At 42.6% G+C, this 21,073-nt stretch overlaps 1 protein-coding gene across 2 annotated transcripts in view; it reads left to right on the top strand.

The window, feature by feature from the left end:
• GMPPB (GDP-mannose pyrophosphorylase B) overlaps positions 1–21,073 on the top strand; it is a 183,436-nt gene that overhangs the window by 24,337 nt on the left and 138,026 nt on the right. For both annotated transcript variants that reach the window (XM_029599666.1, XM_029599665.1), the window contains exon 4: positions 9,593–9,641. In XM_029599666.1, the coding sequence (XP_029455526.1) occupies positions 9,593–9,641 (49 nt within the window). The remainder of the gene's footprint in view (positions 1–9,592; positions 9,642–21,073) is intronic.

The following is a 21,073-nucleotide window of genomic DNA, read 5'->3' as shown; positions in this document are numbered from 1 at the left end:
AGAGTTGCACTTTTATACATCATCCATGAATGCGCCTTTTCTCTGGAATTCTTTCCCAATAGAAGTTAGGCAATGTGACTCAGTAAAGAATTTCAGTAAGCTTGTCAAGACCTTTCTGTTCAAATATGCTTATTTTTAGGCTTCACTGTTTTTATTCATCTATTTGTTTATCATCACACATTCACACCCATGCACTCATCCACACCATGACCGATCCTAGACCATAGAGCCCCCACATCTCTACCATTCCCTATTGTGGTATCATACGAAGCACTTTTTCCCACAAACAAAAATAGCCCCTCAGCCATCTGAGTTGTTTCTATAAACATAGAAATGACGGCAGAAGAAGACCAAACAGCCCATCCAGTCTGCCCAGCAAGTTTTGCACTTTTTTTTTTCTCATACTTATCTGTTACTCTTGGCTCTTGGTAACCTTTTGATTCTATTTCCCTTCCACCCCCACCATTAATGTAGAGAGCAGTGTTGGAACTGCCTCTAAGTGAAATATCTAGCTTAGTTAGGGGTAGTAACCGCCGCAATAAGCAAGCTATACCCATGCTTATTTGTTTACCCAGACTAAATAATTCAGACTTTGTTGGTTGTTGTCTTTATATAGATCTACTTTTCTTCATTCCCCCTGCCGTTGAAGCAGAGAGTTATGCTGAATATGCATTGAAAGTGAAGTATCGGACTTTCTCCCCTGCCGTTGAAGCAGAGAGCTATGCTGGATATGTGTGATGTATCAGTCTTTCTCCCCTGCCTTTGAAGCAGAGAGTTATGCTGGATATGCATTGAAAGTGAAGTACCAGGCTTTTTTGGTTTGGGGTAGTAACCGCCGTAACAAGCAAGCTACTCCCCGCTTTTTTTTGTGAATGCAAATCTTTTTCCACGTTTCCTCATGCTGTTGAAGCTTAGAGCAATGTTGGAGTCGCATTAACCGTGTGTATGTTTATTGAATAAGGGTATTATCTCCAGGCAGTAGCCGTCATTCCCGTGAGCCACCCACTCTTCATTCACGTCCTCTAGACTTTATGGATCCACAGTGTTTATCCCACACCCCTTTGAAGTCCTTCACAGATCTGGTCTTCACCACTTCTTCCAGAAGGGCATTCCAGGCATCCACCACCCTCTCTGTGAAGAAATACTTCCTGACATTGGTTCTGAGTCTTCCTCCCTGGAGCTTCAAATCGTGACCCCTGGTTCTGCTGATTTTTTTTCCGACGGAAAAGGTTTGTCGTCTTTGGATCATTAAAACCTTTCAAGTATCTGAACGTCTGTATCATGTCACCTCTGCTCCTCCTTTCCTCCAGGGTGTACATATTTAGATTCTTCAATCTCTCCTCATAAGTCATTCAATGAAGACCATTCACCCTTTTGGTCGCCCTTCTCTGGACTGCCTCCATCTTGTCTCTGTCTCTTCAGAGATACAGTCTCCAGAACTGAACACAGTACTCCAGGTGAGGCCTCACCAAGGACCTGTACAAGGGGATAATCACTTCCCTTTTCTTACTCGATATCCCTCTCTCTATGCAGCCCAGCATTCTTCTGGCTTTAACTATCGCCTTGTCATATTGTTTCGCCGACTTCAGATCATTAGACACTATCACCCCAAGGTCTCTCTCCTGCTCTGTGCATATCAACCTTTCTCCCCCCATCGAATACAGTTTATTCGGATTTCCACTCGCCATATGCATGACTCTGCATTTCTTGGCATTGAATCTCAGCTGCCATATCTTTAGCCACTCTTCCAGCTTCCTTAAATCCCGTCTCATTCTCTCCACTCCTTCCGGCGTGTCCACTCTGTTGCAGATCTTAGTGTCAACCGCAAAAAGACAAACCTTACCTTCTATCCCGTCCGTAATGTCGCTCACAAAGATATTGAACAGGACCGGTCCAAACACGGATCCTTGCGGTACACCGCTTAAAACCGCTCTCTCTTCAGAGAGAGTTCCATTTACCATCACACATTGTCTTCTGTCCGTCAACCAGTTTGCAATCCAGGCCACCACCTCGGCACTTATTCCTAAGCTTCTCATTTTATTCACCAGTCTCCTGTGCGGGACCGTATCAAAAGCTTTGCTGAAATCCAAGTAGATGACATCAAGTGCTCTTCCTCGATCCAATTCCTTGGTTACCCAGTCAAAAAAGTCTATCAGATTTGTCTGACAGGATCTTCCTCTGGTGAATCCATGCTGCCTCTGGTCCATCAATTCTCCCGACTGTAGATAGTTCACTATTCTCTCTTTCAACATTGACTCCATTACTTTTCCCACCACTGAAGTGAGGCTAACCGGTCTGTAGTTACCAGCCTCTTCTCTGTTCCCACTCTTGTGAAGCGGGATCACCACCGCTCTTCTCCAGTCACTCGGCACCACTCCCGTTTCTAGGGATCTATTGAACAGGTCACACAGCGGACCCACCAGCACATCTCTGAGCTCCCTCAGTATCCTGGGTTGAACTTCATCAGGCCCCATGGCTTTGTCCACTTTCAGTTTCTCCAGCTCTTCAATACATTTTCTACTGTAAATGGAGTTACCTCTACTCCACTCCCCTCCAGTTTCTGGTTAACTAGCGACGGTCCTTCTCCAGGGTCCTCTTTAGTGAACACAGAACTGAAGTATTCGTTTAATATTTCTGCCATTTCTTCGCCTTCTCCACATATTGATCCTTTCCATCTTTCAATTTCGCTATACCACTTTGAACTTTTCTCTTTTCACTGATGTATCTGAAAAATGTTTTGTCACCTCTCTTTACATCCTTGGCAATCCTCTCTTCCGCTTGACTTTTTGCTGTCTTGATTAATTTCTTCGTCTCCTCATTTCTACCAGATATTCTTCTTTGTCCTCCTCCCTTTGGGATCTTTTATATTTCTTGAACACTGTTCTTTTAGCCTTTATTTTGTCAGCCACCTCCTTGGAGAACCAGATAGGTTTCATTTTTCTTTTGCTTTTCTTTACTTTTCTAACATATAGATTAGTTGCTTTGGTAATTGCTCCTTTTAGTTTGGTCCACTGTTGTTCCACATCTCTCTCGTTCTCCCAGCCTTTTAATTCTTCCTCCAGGTACTTCCCCATTTCATCAAAGTCCGTGTTTTTGAACTGCAAAACTCGGGTCTTTGTGCTTCTTTTCCATACCCTTTTTGTGATATTAAACCATACCGTTTGATCACTGGTGCTGAGGTGGGCGCCCACCTGGACATCAGAGACATTATCTTCATTAGTGAGCACTAAGTCGAGTATAGCTCCTTCTCTCGTGGGTTCCATTACCATTTGTTTGAACAAAGCTACTTGCAGGGCATCCACTATTTCTCTACTATTATTAGATTCTGCAGATGGGATTCTCCAGTCTACATCTGGCATATTAAAGTCTCCAACGATCACCACTTCTCCCTTCTTTCCTATCTTTTGGATGTCTTCAACCAGATCTCTGTCCAGCTCTTCCTTTTGGTTTGGAGGCCTGTAAACCACTCCGATAAAAATGGATGTTCCATCTTTTTTTAGGTCAGCCCATAGTGCTTCTTCATTGCCCCATCTTCCTTGCAGCTCAGTTGCTTGGATATATATAGTCAAGTCTAGCATACAAGTTGTGAGCATGTGAAAAATGAGTAAACTCCACACTATTCGGGTTCTTAGGGCGCCAAGTATCTATTAATTGTAGTTCTTGGCATAAGAAAGCAACCCCATACTAGCCTGGTCCCGCCACGGTGTCTTGGCCAGTCGACAATCAACTGTAGGGTTGTCAGTTATGTTTAAATCACCCCCCAGGAGGATGACATAGTCCTCCCAAATGGCTAGTCATGACACCAAATTAGTAAAGAATGAGTGGGAGTATTTCTTTGGTGCATAGACACTTACTAATAAGGTTTTTATGTTATTGAGTAGTCCCCTCACTATCACGTAGCGCTCCTCTGGGTCATGGATTACTCCCTCGCACTGGAAAGATACTGATTTATTTATTAGTATCTCCACACCCTTTGGTTTGTAGTGTATTATGAAAAGTAGCAGGCCCCAATCCATTCCCTCTGCGATTTCTGATGTTCATTGTCATTAAGTGTGTTTCCTGTAGGAAGGCCACTATAGTATGCTTGTGTTTTAACAACTTTTTTCTCTTTATAGGGGAATATATTCTTGCTACATTGAGGGTACAATAAGTAATAGTAGTCATAGTAAGTAGTAATAGTCGTAGTAAGGCATCCCCATATAGTATTCCAAAAGCATGAAGAAAACTACAACTTTTTGAGGTGATGTCACCGCCCCCCCCCCCCCCCCCCCCCCCAGCTCCAGTGAGGAGTCGCTATTGAGGCTTTGACGCACAGGTAAAGCAACATTGGGATCAGTCACATGCACACATTCACTCGTACCAAGTACACCCAATATAAAAAAAACAAATATAACACCAACTTTCCAACCCAGAGTCTCACTTCTCTCCAAATCCGTCTTGGATTTCTAAATCCACCATTCTTCAGCCCTCTGTGTTTCACGGAGTAGAGGAGGAACGAGACCCAGGTGCTTCGGATACCCACTACGTGATAAAGCATGCCGCTAGCTGTGAATCAGTCTTAGCAGCACTCAGAAGTTCTCTGACAGTTCTTAATGGCACCAGTATTATTAAATCTTTGAAAAGTCATCATAATCATCCCAGCTGATATCGAACACAACATTTTGGTAAGTCAATTCCAAGGCTGGCAGAAGGTAGAAGAATTGAAGGGCAGTGCCTGCCACAATTGCCGGGCCTGCTCTCAGGCTCCTGAAAGGAAGGATTCCAGTTTGTCTTTCATCGTAAATGTGTGGCTTGTACGTTGGTGCGTGACTTGTACCTTTGCGAGATCTTGGAGAGCAAAATGAATGCCTTTGTATAGTTGCATGCAATACGGTGACATCACTTTTCTAGCTGCCAACACTCGGGCGGAAAAGTCCAGAAATAATATTTTCCCTTCATACAGTAGCTCCTTCCGTTGTTTGTATTTTTCCAGAATCTTAGTTTTGTCTAGGAAGTTAAGGTATCTTGCAATAGCCTGCCTAGGTCTCTGATTATCCACCAGCAGCCCCAATCTATGCGCTCGCTCGAAAACGATCGGCCTTGCAGTGGTTACCACCTTAAGGGTCTCTGGCAGCCAGGTCATGAACCAAGCCAGCAACGCCTCTTCTTGAAGGGATTTGGGGAGACCCACCACCCGTATATTTCTTTGGCTCCTGTTTTTGAGCTCATCAAGCTTGTTTTCAAGGTCGGTCTAGCGCGGCTAGAGCGGCCTCCGTGCCATCCTATCTCACCTCTTGTTGAGCGATTCTGGCTTCCATAGCCACTTGCGACCGTTGGTTCTGCCCCATTTTCTTATGAAGCTCAACGAGGGGAGACTGCAATTTTTGCAGTAACCACTTTATTTATTTAATGATTTTATATACCGTTGTTTGCAAAACATCACGATTTACATAATTTAAGCATAGAATAAAAGGAAAATAATACAATACAGTAAATATATAAAAAGATGAAAATAAAACAAAGCAATGGCCTAAAATTGAAACTGACAATAAAATAACAATCAGGCCAATACAGTACAGTGTGCTCCGATGAAGCGCACTATTAGCCGACATTTGGACGCGCGTTTTGGACGCGCTAGCTTTACCCCTTATTCAGTAAGGGGTAATAGTGCGTCCAAAACGCGCGTCCAACCCCCCCGGACCCATTCTTTGGAACTCACTCCCAAACCCTCTTCGATCAATATCAAATCCTTCTCATTTCAAAAAATCACTCAAAACTCATTTGTTCCAACTTGCATTTCAAACATCCATTCAAGAAGAAGTTTAATGCTCATTCATTCCATTTCCACATTCATCACTCTCATTTCATTTTCTCCCCCCCTATCCCCCTCCTCCCTCCTTACCATTCTCCCACTCCCCCATATTAGCTACATTCCCATTTTTTCATGCCCCCTCTTTCCCCCCTCCCCTCCTTCCCCTGATAGGAAGTCCATGGCAACATATTCTTATTCTTATTATTTTTTATTTTTTGAGTAATTAATTTGATTTATTTTTAAAAGTTTTAGCTATTGATTAATTTTTGTATATTTTAACTTATTTTTAATTTGACTTTTCTTTTTAAAAACTTTATTTTAATTAATGTAAACCGTTTTGACAAAAACTCATTTTATAAAACGGTATATAAATACTTTTAAATAAAATAAATAAGTAAAATGTGCAGCCAAGCTGCACATTTTACTTTCAGAAATTAGTGCCTTCCCAAAGGTAGGCGTTAATTTCTCCGGGCACCGGGAAAGTACAGAAAAGCAGTAAAAACTGCTTTTCTGTGCACCCTCCGATTTAATATCATGACGATATTAAATCGGAGGTCCCGAAAGTTTAAAAAAGTAAAAAAAAAAATTGAAATAGGCTCGCGGCTTGAAAACCGGACACTCAATTTTGCCGGCATCCGGTTTCCGAACCCGTGACTGTCAGCGGGTTTGAGAACAGACGCCGGCAAAATTGAGCGTCGGCTGTCAAACCCGTTGACAGCCACCGCTCCTGTCCGAAAAGAGGTGCTAGGGACGCGCTAGTGTCCCTAGCGCCTCTTTTTACTGCCTGGCCTAATTTTAATAAATTAAAATACTGTATCGCGCGCACAGGCCGCTCTCCCGTGTTTTTACTGTATTGGCCCAAATATAAATAAAGCTAAATAAAATCTAAAAAGTGAATAAAACTGACACAGCTAGAAAGTCATTGATCCTGAATTATCATTAAATCAAAGGAATAGAAATTATGTTGCATCCTGATAGGCCTTTGAAAATAACCATGTTTTTACCTCCTTTCTAAAAAATTTTAATTCAGGTTGGAGATGTTACTTTATGGGTAATGAGTTCCAGATTTTGGGACCTGCCAAAGATAGTGCACATTCTCTCGATAAGAGATTTCAGAGTTGCCTCCGAAATGCAGTCAGATGGGGTGGTAGTTCCTGCTGCCATTTTGTCATCGTGCGCCACAGGCTTCTCTGCTCTCGTCTTTTGAACTCCTCTATATGCCATTAACAGCTTGGAAAAAGGAGTCCAATCCCGGTTGGTCAGTGCAGTAGTATTAAAGTCTTGGTGCAGCTATTTAATCACAAGAGCTCAGAAATATTCAGTATATTGTTGTGGTTCTCAGAGGAGCCGAAAAGATCGACCTCCACTCAGCAGCATGTCATCACTGGAAGTCCATGACTATTCTATATTTTATCATTTTTAGTTTATATTTGTATTAGTTTTTGTAATTATTATTTTTATGATTGTTTTCTTGTATATTGCTTAGACCTATTTTTTAGTGTTAAGTGCTTCATAAATTTTAATAAATGTGAATTTAGAATGAAAACTCCACAGTTTTTTAATACAATTTTTCTGGTAATTCCAAAGCTGCTGTGACAAGTTTGGTACCTTGCTAGATGTTTAGCAAGAGTGGTCTTGAAATGGAGAATATCAGAAGTTTGAAGAAATTTGGTTTTAAAGCAAGTTCTGTGCATGTAGAGTGTTAATTTTTTTTTTTTTTTTAAATTTGTTGGTTTGTGTAGAAAAAAGTGGAAAAACTTGTGCAAAACAAAGGGACTGAAACACTTCCTATTATGTATCAACCACAAACAGCAAAGGTAGATCCTACAGTGGAAAAAAAAAATGAATCTAAAATCCATAATAGTAACTTTCAAAGCGATGCACAGTGCATTCATTGGCCTGTGCTGGGGGGCGTGGCTATTTTACAACATACGCGCGTATAAGTACACGTGTTATAAAGTAGCCTGTCTGCACGCACAAGTGTGCCCAATTTTAAGTTGTGCGTAAATCCCACTTCTACCATAAGTGAGGGGGATTTTAAAAGGGATGTGCATCGATGCATTTGCCAGTTAAAGCAGTTTGTTCCCAGTTTGCCCCATTAACAGATCCTCCAACCTCCCCTGGTTTGATAGCCTGTACACCCATTAGCTATCCCAGATCCTTTAAACTCCTCCGAAATGCCTTTTTTTTTTTTTTTTTTTTTTTACTTGCATGCCATTTTTAGCAGAAGTAAAGTTATGTGGCAGGGGGCCTCGGCATGTGCCAGATCGCATAATTATTTACGTGCAAATTTCTGGTTAAAGTCCCAAAACATCCGCCCACACCCCCGCCCCTTTTTGTGAAGTTCTGAAATGTGTGTGCAGAGGCATTTACGCGTGTATCTGGGCGGCTTTTAAAATCCGCTCAGTACACGCAAGCTGGACATATTCGTGCAACCCCTAGTTGATGCATGCACTGGGCTTTTAAAATTCACCTTCATATGCACAACTTCATAGAACTATCAGAGTTCTAGTTAAACAGATTTTTAATGATTGCTCTCATCTAATGTTAAAACACTTTTTTATGGGCAAATTTTAAATTCTCCCCCCCCCCTGCGCGTAAAATCCGGGGGTTACACATGTGGCTGGGCCTTGCGCGCTCTGCATGCATTTTAGAAGGGGCCTGGCTGCATGCGTAACTTTTGTTATGCGCAGAAGTGCCCGGCCGAAGGAAAGGGGCGGGGCTGGGGGCGGCCGGTACAGCGGCCATTTGCTGCTGTACAGGGCAAGGGACTGACGGCGTGCGCAAGTTGCTACTGCTCCAACGGAGCAGTAAGCAACAAAATTTAAAAAAAAAAAAAAAAGTAGGGTAAAGGGTTTAGGGAGGATGGGAAGGACAGGGGAAGAGGGAGGGAGTATGGGCAGGGGGTTAGGGAACTTGTAAAATAAACGCATCCATGTGTGTGCACAGGGAAGCACGTGTACCTGGACGCACGCACCTTTAAAAATCTCCCCCTTGGAGCACACTAGATTGTAAGTTGTAAAGGGAGGGTAATTAGAATCTAAGATGTCCCGTCATTGACAGTCTCAATCATTTAAAATCACTCTGCATATAAAATCAAGCCGCTGGCTTACAGATCTCAAAAAGTAGCAAATGGGATTCTTAGAATCCTCACTATACATCAGTTTGTCAAAGTGTGCCCTTAAATGTTTTAATACTAGGTGAAATAGTCATTAAAAAAACCATTTTCAGTACATTGGATCTGTGCAGTTAGACTTTAGATTCATTGTTTTTTTCACTTTAGCACCTTCCTGTTTGTGGTGGTATAGGAACAATGCATAAGAACATTAAAAAAAAAAAAGTCATTTGATGGCCTGTTCATGTACTTAAAACTTAAAAAAAAAAAAAAAAAAGCAGCTTTGAAAGAACTGATTTTTTTTTAATACCCTGCTTCCCTCTTTTCTCTGCTTCGAATAACCATAGTGATTTCAGGTTTAGCATGTATGTAGACTCCTGATCCTCCTCCAGGGCAGTGCAAAAGGGTGCTGAGCTGTATTGTCATAATGTAGCATTTTCTGGTAGTGTTTGCATTATAACTCTACTCTTATGCCAGCCTGCTTTTGTGGGTAAATGAGCTTTAATTGTTTTAATGGACACAGTGTCTTATAACCACATTACTGCCGTGCTGTTCTGCACAGGCAGGAAAAGGGTCTAATTCACAAGGATAGGGCCCAGATAGTGACTATACGTTGGCAGGTCATTTGCATTATGTACTTATGTGTCTGACATATTTTTCCTTTGTTGGCTTTTTCCCTCCTGTAGTTGGGGATTCGCATTTCTCTGTCACACGAGAAAGAGCCTCTAGGAACAGGTAAGCAGCATAACACTACAGGATTGCCTTTTTAATGACAAAGTTTTATGGGCTGGCAGAGTTTGGGTTTCTGGGGAAAATGCCTTGACTTCTTGTGAAGGTGAAACATTAGCTGTACTCTGAGGTTCATAGTCTTGGAATCCTTGTGGGTTCCACATTAACTATGAATCCCCATATTCATCACTTGCCTAAAATATGTTTCTTTAAATAACAGATGTTGCTCCTTTGGCCATTGTTACCGGTCTCTGATTAGAAGTGTATAGCAAACTCTTGTCCTCAGACATATAGATTGTGCAATCCTATTGTTTAGGTCTCCCTGATAAACTATTAAAAAATATTTCAACTGTTGCAAAATGCAGCTGCCTGCGTTTTGTCTGGGGTGAGCAGATATGGACATATAACTCCCTCTCTTCAGCAACGGCACTGGCTACTTGTAAAATGGAGGATTAAATGCAAGATGCTAGTGGTAATACATAATTTATTATCCCTAGAAGAACCGTGCTGTTTAAAATCTAAACTCAAGTGGTATACTCCTGTACGGGCCTTGTGCTCTTCTGGCACAAATCTACTGCAGGCGCCCTCTTTATGGGGATATAGACTCTTATAAACTCTGGCTAGAGCCTTCTCCATGGTGGCACGAGGCTGATGTAAGGTGTTTAGACGGCAATTGAAAACTTTATTTAGAGAAGCATATGGATATGCTGGATATATTTGAATTGTTGTAGTCATGTGTCTTAAGTATGTTTTGGTTTTATTGTTTTAAATAATGTTTACTCTGTATTTTATGAATGTCTTCATGTCATCCACATTGGACGGACATGCATCGTGGAAGGGGTAGAATACAAGAGGTTTAAATAAATAATAAAATAAGACATAGGAACTCTTTTGCAGCACTCCTGTCTGCTATGGTTACGCATTCATACATGTTTGATACTTTCTCCTCAACTTTGCGCACACATGTACTGTATTTTCGTGTGTATAGGGCGCGGCTTATACATGGATTTACATTTTTGAAGAGAGGGATGCGGCTTATCTAAATCTGTATTTACATAGGATAGACTAGGATAATCTTTATATAGTTTTTTTAGTTTGCTTGTGGAAAATAATACCGGAATGTTTACCACTGAAAGTAGGAGCAATAACAAGCACACTTCAAATTACCGTATATAACAGTATTGTTATTAAAGAAGAATGCACTGCAGACAATTCAAAACCAGATTGAGATGTTATTTTAATTAAGTGTATATATTGATACAGTACCTTTAATTTACCAGTAATTTCGAATTGTCACATATGAAAATTTAGAACACAAAAGCATACAAATATTTCCAAGTACTGTATTTCCATTTGGAACCAGTTACACATAAAACACATAAAGAATTCGGCAAAAACATGTAAACTTCAGTCTATATATTAACGAGGAAATAAGAATCTCATTTTGTTATAGGCAGCAGTGTAATCTCAGTTAGCCAACACAATATACAGTACTGCCAGACAATGATTCGTTGCCAAATATTTTGTCATATCCAGTTTGGCATTTCCAGAGTACCGGTATTTACAGTTTGCTCATTTGGTCCCTAGAAAGAAGAAAAACATTTATTTATTAACAAGGAAAAAATATTTTCCGGAAGAGTCCAAAATTAAAGTATGGAAGATGTATAAGATTTTAATGTTTTATGATATTTATACCATACCTCGTCATATGATGAAAATCCCTCAAAGTCTGTCAAGCAATCAGAATCAGCAAAGTGTTCAGCTGCAAAAGCTTCTGCTTCGTCATCGTTAAATTCGTAGTCTTCATCTGAAGCTGATTCCGAAGCCGATGAATTAGCGCCATCTGTGCTCTCCAGTAAGCCTGCCTTCTTGAAGCCATTAATTATTGTCGTTGACTTTTCGTCCACAGAAAATTGACGACCCGATTCTCGATTTCCGTGTGTTTTTGCGTATTCTATTGCTGCCAGTTTAAAATCTGCCGTGTAAGAATGACGCTTAGGCATAGTACGGTATACAAGGGTGCGGCCAATGTATGGGTGCGGCCTGTACAACAACTTGCTGATATAGACCACGGATTTCCGCGGCTTATACATGGGTGCGGCTTATACTCGTGTGCGGCCTATACACATGAAAATACGGTACTTGTGTGCTTATCAGGGAGCTCAGTTGTACATATTGCAGAGCATACTTGCTCATGGATGAGGAGGAAAAGGGGCATACTTGGCACATATCCCAGTTTAAACCTGGAGAATGACAAATAATGCTTTTTGAGTGCCATACATGGGTTGGTTTCCAGTGTCTCCTAGGGTTGGTTATCCTAGAAACAGGTTCATTTGGGGCATTTCACGACAAAAGATGCATGTCAAATAAGAAGCTAGTTATTAGTAGGTCTTTGATTTAACTGTTTATTTAGAAGAATTTTATATTTAAAATCCAGGATCCCTGGTCTCCTGCAGTGCCATTGCACTAGGGGCCGCAAATTCTGGTCCTTGCAGAATCCCCAGGAAGGATGGTGGCTGGCTGGTCAGTATGCCTCCCCCCAAATGATTCTTTCTGCAGAAAAATTTGGTGGCAGGAGTGGGAGAGTGACTGTATTTTGTGCCAGGTTTGCCACCTGCTGCTGTCTGGGTCTGATTCGCGGTGTCACATGTAGTCAACTTGCAGCTAGCCCAGGTGTAGGTGGATGTGGTATAAAATACCACTCTCCTCTTGCTGGCAGGAGAGAATTGGCCTTGGGGGGGCTGCGGGTAAGAGAGTAGAATCATCCTGGCAAGTGAAAGAAAGGAGAGGAGAGTGTAGTGGGCGGTATAATAATAGATGAAGCCACTTCTTCTAACTGTGTGTATATAAATTTAGATTCCTCTTCAGTCAAATCAGTCCAGGTGAATGCTTATGCTTACCAACCAGCAGATTTAAACTGAGATCTACAGGTTCGCTGACGTCACCCCTCATAGTCATCTGTGTTGACCTCGGCCTTCTGTCTCCAGCAGATGGTAGGCAAGCACTCCGTGCTGTGAGCTAAGGCCTGGTTAGGCTAGATGAAAAGGCATGGTGGCAGGCGGTTCCCACGGTGAAAAGCTTGTTCTCACTGCCTCGGTTGACCAGTGCTCTAGGTCAGGTAAAAAAAATAATTTTTAATGGAAGCAGCTCCTGAGCCTGGGAAGCTTCTGGGGATGTTGCTGGTTTGGGGTATTGTGGTTTGTTTTCTGCAATCCCTTCTTGTCTCCCACATCCCCCCTTTTTTTTCCCCTCCTTCAATTTTCTCTCTCTCTGTTTGCCCCTGTTCCCATTGGAGTTTGTCCATATTGTCTCTTGTAGTTAGGAAGAAATAGTTTAAAAAAAAAAATAGCTAAAATGGAACGCAGCTCAGACTGTATACCTGAGTGGCAGAAATATTGGGCAGCTCTGCTGAAGGTAGCGCTAGTGAGTCTCTTTTCTCCTATCTCCCTGGCCGCGGCAGTGTCCCAGGGGAGAGCCATTTTGCTGTAGGCAGAGTGTGGAAAAGAAACCATGCTCTGCAGGGGCTGCTAACTGGAAAGGCTTCTTCATAAGGGGAACCCCGAAAGGTTTAACGAGAGGAAGAAAGGCACAGCGGCAGTAGCAGGACTGGCTCCCCTCCTTCTGCCTTTGAGGCTCGACTTGCTGAGGCACATGATGTGGCCCTATTTGAGCCACAGAAAAAGTGAAACAAAGCATAGTGCTCCTGCGTTTAGCCCGGCTTGTAGTATAAAGTTGGTTCTAGCACGAGGGATATAGCAATTTATGCTGCCAGTTTTATATGAGCTTAGGGAGAGCTCTGACATTTTCAGCCCATCGGGGGGGCATCTGTGGTGGCCTATGCCGATAGGACTCTTACCTCCAGCCTCGTGGTGGCTGAGGTGAGCCCCACATTTGTTAATTGCTTGGGCTATGAAAAGTCTCTTCCCTTAGCCCTGATGATCATGTGCAGTGCTGGGTTCCACTGCAGCAGATCCATTTCCCCATTGAAATGAATGAGGTGTCACTTGCATGGGATAGAGAGTAGTCCTGGGATTGGCCTCCGCCCTCTCGCCTTCTTGGCGAGGAGGCAGGGCATACAGTGGTACATGGAAGACAGCATGTCGTTTTTTTTTGTTTTTTTTTTAGCAGAGGGTGGCCCTTCTGCTTTGGAGGCCTCTATGAAGGATTTTGTTTCCCTGGCAGTGTGGATGGTGTGTTTTGATGCTGTTTCTTGTCATAGGAAATTCTAGCAGCCCTTATTTTCCCAGTCTATGTGGACGCTGAGCCTTGCAGAGGAGAAGGAAGTGATTCCCAGTTTCTCAGAGGGCTCAGTACTGGTCATGATAAATTGTCCATTCAATTTTTTTTTCCTGTGTTAAGGAGAATGATTTCTTGACCAGGAGTGCGTGTCTCAGGAGGTTTTGATGCACCGGGAGACTGGGAACTCCATGTTAGGCTGTGATGCAAGTTTTCTCCAAGAGATTCTTTCAGTGAATTTGGCTTTTCCTTTCATGAAGCTGCAGGTTTCAGCTCTCTGAGGGGATGGATATTAACCAAAAAATATTTTTGTCTTTACATTCCGATGGGTCCAGTTTCTTGGGTGTCAGCGTTTCCAGTTCCATTTTTGGAGCTCACTTTGAGTTGTTTTTTTTTTTTTTGTAGAATCGCAACTTGTTTCAGCACATGGGTTACTATTTCTTCCTTTAGCAGCATTTTTTTTTTCCTGTGGTACCCTTTGGTCTGCCTGAAGAATTTCAGTATTGCCAGCATTCTTTGTAAGAGGTCTTTGTTTTATTTGGTTTTACAGATCATGAAGAGATCACGAAGTGCCCATCAAACTTTGTTAAGGTCTTTCTTTTTTCAGACTGTTGTTCTCCTTCGTTCAGCTAGGGTACAGTCTGGGCTGAGTGCTGGATCCTGCTTGCATGGGATGTGAGAGGGGTCTCTTGGAGATATCTTGGGGGCAATTATGCCTTCAGAAGATCTGATTACCTCTGGTATTTTGTAGGGGTCTTTTTTTTTTTATTAAACCAAACTGCTTATTGAGCATCTCTGTGTTGGTATTTCCTTTGGGGAGTTGTATAGTGGCAGCTTGGTTTATTATTTCACTCCTTTATAAGCATTATCGCTTAGATGTCAAGGATTCAGAAAGGGTCTCCTTTGCTTCAAGGTACTGGGAGAGGAGAAGGTGTTCTAGCATCCCGCCATAATCAAGAATAGCTTGGGTACATCCCATTTGTCTGGACTGGTGTGACTGGATGAAGAGGAAGGTGAAATTAGTTCTTACCTGATAATTTCCTTTCCTTGAGTCCAGTTCGACCAGTCAGATGCTCTCTGTGCTGCCAACCTGGCATATCTCTTTGATTGTAATCTGACATGGTCGTGAAAGGGCTACAGATTATTTCAAATCTAGATAGGTGAGTGATTTCTTGTCTGCTCCTTGAATTTTATTCTGTTTCTACTTCCTTGTTCTTCTGGAAATCCTTTGGTTAAAAAAAAAAAAGAGAGAGAAAGCAAAGATAATGTTGATTGGTTTGCACTGGCGTTGTCCATAACTTTTTACAGATAATACTGGTAGGCTGAAGTCAGCACTGATGCCTGTAAGGGGTGACAATCGAATCTATTGCTCTGTTTCCATCTGCTGGTTGGTAAACATGGCCATTCATCTGGACTGGACTGAAAAGGAAATTATCAGAGAAGAACTAATTTTACCTTAACTCTAACTAAGAAAAAGCTGTCATTTTGGACATCTGATAATATCTTGTGAAACAAACTTGATGATAGATGACAAGAATTAAATAAGTCTTGTTAATTATGTTAATTAGAAGTTATACAATGTATTCTATATATAACTTCACTATAACGTTTTGGGATCTTTAGAATTTCTCCACATTACCTGTTTTACTCTTAAAGTCCTGTCTTTTATTTCTGCATTGACACTGAAATATTCTCTGGGTCCTATCAGAAACGTAAGCTGGGAGACAGACTGAATATGCAGAAGTGTCTTCCTCTCTTTGATCTGTCTCCTCAATAATAAAGCTGTAACATTGATTCTTATACTCTTTCTGATATATTGAGTTAGAAGTCTTGTTGCTTGCTGATTGGCTGTATATTCAAATTCCTTCCCATAAAACGATGTCATATACAATGTCCATATGAACAATCAGGATATATGATGCCGACAATAGGTAGTTTTGTGGAAATCTGCAAAAGGGGCAGTTCTATAATGAGGCAGGGTGAGGCGGCCGCTTCAGGTGGCAAGATTTTCAGGCAGCAAAATTGCCACCTGAAACCTTCCTGCCACAGCCGCCTCACCATTCAGGCAAACTCTGCCGGCAAAAAGAAGGTCTCTGTGGCCAAAGAAGATTCACTGCGGTGCCGCCAGCATTTTCCCCGCAACTGATCGGGAACTCGGCTACTCCTTGGGGCTAGCCCTCTGCTCTTCCCCCTTCCATGGGACTAATCCGAAACAGCCAGCCCACCTCTCTCCCTTCCTTATAGATCAGATCGCAAGCTCAGCTCCCTTTTTTCCCTGAGCAGCTGCAGGCGAGGAGACTCTACTGACCGGGTAAGTCTATTTCTCAACCAACAGGGGCCCATGCCCCACGGCTGTTCTCTCCACTCTCCCCCTCCCTCTCCCATGCCCCGGTCTCCTGGCTGCCAGTGAGGTTCATGAAACTGCAGGAGGGAAAGGAGAGGCGCCAGTGGCAAGACTGGCCATGGAGGGGAGGGAGCAGCAACAAACGCAAAAGTCGGGAAGGGGGAAGCAGATAGGGGTCACAACAGGGAACTCTGGGATTGGGGGAAAGGGTGGGAGAGCTGGCATGAGGGGAGGGGAAGAGAGCAAGAACTTGGAGACTGTGTTGAGAAATAAGGTAGGGATCAGGGCCTCTGAAATTGAGCTGGGGAGGGGGGACCGCAGCAACTTGCTGGTTGGGGTGGGTGGGGAGTAAGAGTATGTTGGATGGACTGGGGAAGTGAGGTGGGGGGCATGAAGGGTGGAGAGGTATCTGGAGATGATGTGGAGAAGTGTGAAGGGAGTGAGAGACAAAGGAAAGGGATGGTCTGTGAGGGGCTAGGGAGCAGGTGACAGAGGAGTAGTGGGAGACTGGGTAGAAGGTAAAAGAGAGAGGTGAGGGTTGAGTGACAGGAAGGGATATGGGGTTGGTGATGCGAAGCATAGGAAAGGAGTTGTAATTTAACAAGCTGGTGAATACAGAAAAGGGGGTGTGCAGCCAACAAAATCTAATTTTTTTGTTTGTTTTGTTTGGTGGATTTGTTGTAGTGCACATTCAAATTAGCATGCACCGGAAAATTAAGAGGTAGATCTTTAAAAAGTATGCCGGATTTTATAAGATACGTGCATAGCCACGCTTGGAAGGCTGCGCAAAATCGGCAGCCTGCGCGCGCCGAGCCCTGCAGCCTGCCTCCGTGGAGCGGCCTTGGAGGGAACTTTCCTTCTGCGTCCCCCCCCCCCCCCCCACCTTTGGGCAAGTTACGCCAGCTTGAAGCAGGCGTAACTTACGCGTGCCGCCTCGCATCCCCCGGCACAGGCCGCAGTGCCGGGTGACTCGAGACCGCCCTCCCGGCCCGCCCCCTCCTGCCCCTTTTACGAAGCCCCGGGACTTTCGCGCGTCCCGGGGCTTTGCTCGCGCCGGCGGCCTATGCAAAATAGGCCCGCCGGTGTGCGAGTGCCCTGCATGCGTAAAGCGCGCAGGGCTTTTAAAATCTAGCCCAATATGTGCACTAATCGAAATGAACTGAAAAACAGCAGCACATGCCTAGTAAAGGCAGTGGAAATGGAGGATTAGGGACTGGGTGAAAGTCAGAGGAGGAAATAGGCTGAGGAAAGAGTGAGACAGTGGAGGGGGGAAGGTAGGGGACTAGGAGGGTGAGAGAGAGGACAGATGGGCTGCAAAGAGGGTGAGAGTAGAAGGAAAGCAGATTCGAAGGTGAGAGGTGAAAATGGGGAAAATGAGAACTAGAAGGTGAGAGAGAAGGGGGTATAAAATTGCACTATGAGTGACAGCAGAAAAGAGATGAAAGAGAAAATCAATGTCAGAGCTTAGGGAAGGAGAAAAGAAATGGAGGAAAACAGAGCAATTAAAATAAAATGGCAAAGGTAGAAAAAAGTATTTTAGTTTTCAGTTTCATGATTGAAATACATCTGTTTTGGGAATGTGCATCTCTTATATCTCATTCTTAGCATAGGAGGAAATGCATTTGTTTCTTTTTCTGGTGTTGCACTGCATGCAAAGTCAGGCTTCTTGTGGCCTCCATGTCAGTTTTTGTCTGTACATTTTAAATTTGTAGTCCCTTGTTCTGTGTACAATGAGCTTCTGTCTGTGTTCTCTGTATGTGTCACAGGTGAGGTATTCTGCTAGTATGTAGTTTCTGTGCAGGAGTCTATAGCAGTCCAGTGTATTTTGCTCCAGTAGGTGTATTGGTGTTCAGGGCCTGATGTAATATTTGCAGCATGGCTTTTTCATAGGTTGAGTGCCGGCAATTATGATATGGAAGGCTTACTATATTGGAATTGTAGTTTAGTTTATTCCTGGCTTTCTGTGGGCCAAGTTCATACTTTACCATAGGCCTAATACTTTATCAGATCCAGTAAACCGCCTTGAATACTATGAGAAAGGTAGTTTATTAAGTCTATTACACTATTATTGAAAGTGTCCTTTTTGCAGTGTATGTCTATATAATATATATGTTGTAAATGATATTTTTACTTCAGAAGATTGTACTTTGAATGTCTGTTTTCAGTATGTAATCTACCTTTTTAGGTTGGTATAGTTTTTAAATTTTAAAATGGAAAAGAGGTCCTGGAGAAGGGTGGGAGGCAGGTAATAGGAAATGGAAGAGTCCTATCTCTAGACCCAGGAAGTGGGGCGGCCAAAGGCTGCCCCACCCCATTAAACATTTCTCTGGCAACCCTTACTGTGGACACCGAAGACTGAGAATAAAAAAAAAAATAACCGGTCCAAAAACAGGGTTCAAATAGAATTTGAACCCTGGGAATCCAGGGTTCAAATTCTATTGTCATTCCTTGCAACCTTAGGCAAGTTACTTCACCCTCCATTGCCTTCCCCCTGCCCTGGCCTTCTGTGATTTCACCTGCACTGGGTCATTGGGGGGCGGGGGGCACAATTTCATCCTTTGTCTCAGGCAGCAGATTGCCTTGAGCTGCCCCTGGTCTGCAATTTTTGCTGCAATCAGCAATTCTGTATCTGCAGCTCCTTGCCTGTTCAAATTCCTATTGGTTCTTATCAGTCTTTAGCATACTGCTGGTCCACTATTTTGTATTTGGACCCATGCAGCTGTCAATCAGTTTTCCGACCCTTTTTGTCATTAAACAGTCATTTTTAACAAATTCAAGAATCAATTACCCCTTCATCTCACTACAAGAGGATAGTCCTGTAGGAATGGGAGAGGTGATGATTGGCCTAAGGTATTGCTTTTTGACAATTTGACGGGCTTTGCTGTTGGTCAAAGATATCTGAAACTGTGGTTGCAGAAAATGTATTGCTTGCCAAGAAAGTCATTTTGCAATGCTGGATGAGGGAAGACCCACCTATGTTAACTTGATGGAGGAATTTGGTATACAACTTGTGCATGTTCAAGAAATATGCTGAACAAACCGATCTTTTGAAGAGAAGAAAAAACCTTTTTGTGAACTTGAAACTTTTATATACAATCCTTACCACATGGAGCTCGTAGTGACATTTTGAACAACTTATGAGGAAGTTATACGAACCTGTCCTAGTTTTCTTGCCTATTGTTTGTAGAGTGGTGGCCTTGCAGGGTGGGAGGAGCTGACTGGGGAATCTATTTGTGATGGTTGGGACCACTGAAAGGACCCACCAGTGCTCCTAGTTGATATGTTTGGCCAATCATTTGGTGTTTGTATTGTTTGAAAATTAATAAAAGAATATTTAAACATAAATAATCTAAATTGTATGTAAATATGCCATGGAACTTCTGAATTACAGAGAATTTACTGCTACAGAAAACTGGGGCCTCTGCCATAACCAAGATTATTTTAACCAATGTCCTTGGCTTGCTCCCTTGTCTGAGTGAGGGCAGGGTGTGGGCAATATAGATATAGTGGTTATTGCAAGTCTACTCTCGCTTGAACATATTTCATATTTTGTTGTGTTAGACTTGCATGCATTTAAATGAGGTTTTTTTTTTCTCACTCACCAGCACACCATAGTCCATACCTTTCAGAGCCAAAAAGTATCTTACTGTGGGACAAAGTATATAGATATTCAAAAAATAAAACCGAAATCCAATAATTGAATGTCTCCACTCCATGGAGTCAATACTTGGTGGAATCAGCTTTGGCAGCAGTTATAGCTGTGAGCCTGTTTGGGAAAGGTCTCCATCTTTGCACACCTAAATATGTCAATATTAGACCATTCTTTACAAGCTCTTTCATGTTCTTTGGGTGCAACTAATCGCACAACACACTCAAAGCACACTGTAAATCTAAATTTAATTTAATGTTCTTTGGGCAGGCATTGATGGACAGCAATCTTTAAAGTTCTGCCACAGAATTTCAATTGGATTGAGGTTACTGGGCCACTCTAGGACATTTAACTTTGTGTTCCTTAACCACTCCAGTGTAACTTTGGCTGTGTGCTCCCAGTTGTTGTCATGTAGAAAGGTGCACTTCTGTCCCAGTTTCATCTTTCTTGCAGAAGGCATCAGGTTTTCCTCAAGTTTTCTTCTGTATTTTTCTCCATGAATTGTCCCTTCTGTCCTGACAAGTGCTCCAGTCCCTGTCAATGCGAAACATGCCCATAGCATGATGCTGCTGTCGCCAACATGCTTCATAGTAGAGATGGTGTTCGTTGGGTAATGCCCTGTGTTGGATTTGCACCAAACATAACACATTAAGGCCAAAAAGTTCTATTTTACTTTTGTCAGACCATAAAACATTTTGTAACATGGCGATAGTATCCTCTGAGTGTTCCTTAGCATATTTCATATGTGTATTGGGAGTCACTACCTAGCAAAATGACCTTGGGAGTCCTTGTGGACAGTATATTGAAATATTTGGCTCAGTGTGTGTGGGGGGTGGTCAGAAAGGGAAATAGAATGTTAGGAATGATCCAAAAAGGAATAGAGAATAAAATGGAAAACACATTGCCTCTGTATCAAGCCATGGTGTGACCACACCTTAAATATTGTGTGCAGTTCTGGTCACCCCTTCTCAAGAAAGACATAGCAGAACTAGAAAAGGTGTGGAGGAAGGAGGGTGACAAAAATGATAAAGGGGATGGAACATCTCTCCTATGAGGCTATGCAGGTTAGGGCTGGTCATCTTAGAGAAGAGATGGCTAAGAGGGGACAAGTTTATAAAATCATGAGTGGGTGGAACAGGTAAATAAGTTATTTACTCGTTTTAGTATTTGAAAAAAAAAAAGGGGACAGTCCATGAAACTAACAACCAG

This window comes from Rhinatrema bivittatum, chromosome 4, assembly GCF_901001135.1.
Source record: "Rhinatrema bivittatum chromosome 4, aRhiBiv1.1, whole genome shotgun sequence".
NCBI classification, from domain to species: domain Eukaryota; kingdom Metazoa; phylum Chordata; class Amphibia; order Gymnophiona; family Rhinatrematidae; genus Rhinatrema; species Rhinatrema bivittatum.
Note: the sequence above shows the minus strand (reverse complement) of the source record. Positions and strands in the feature narration are given on the sequence as shown.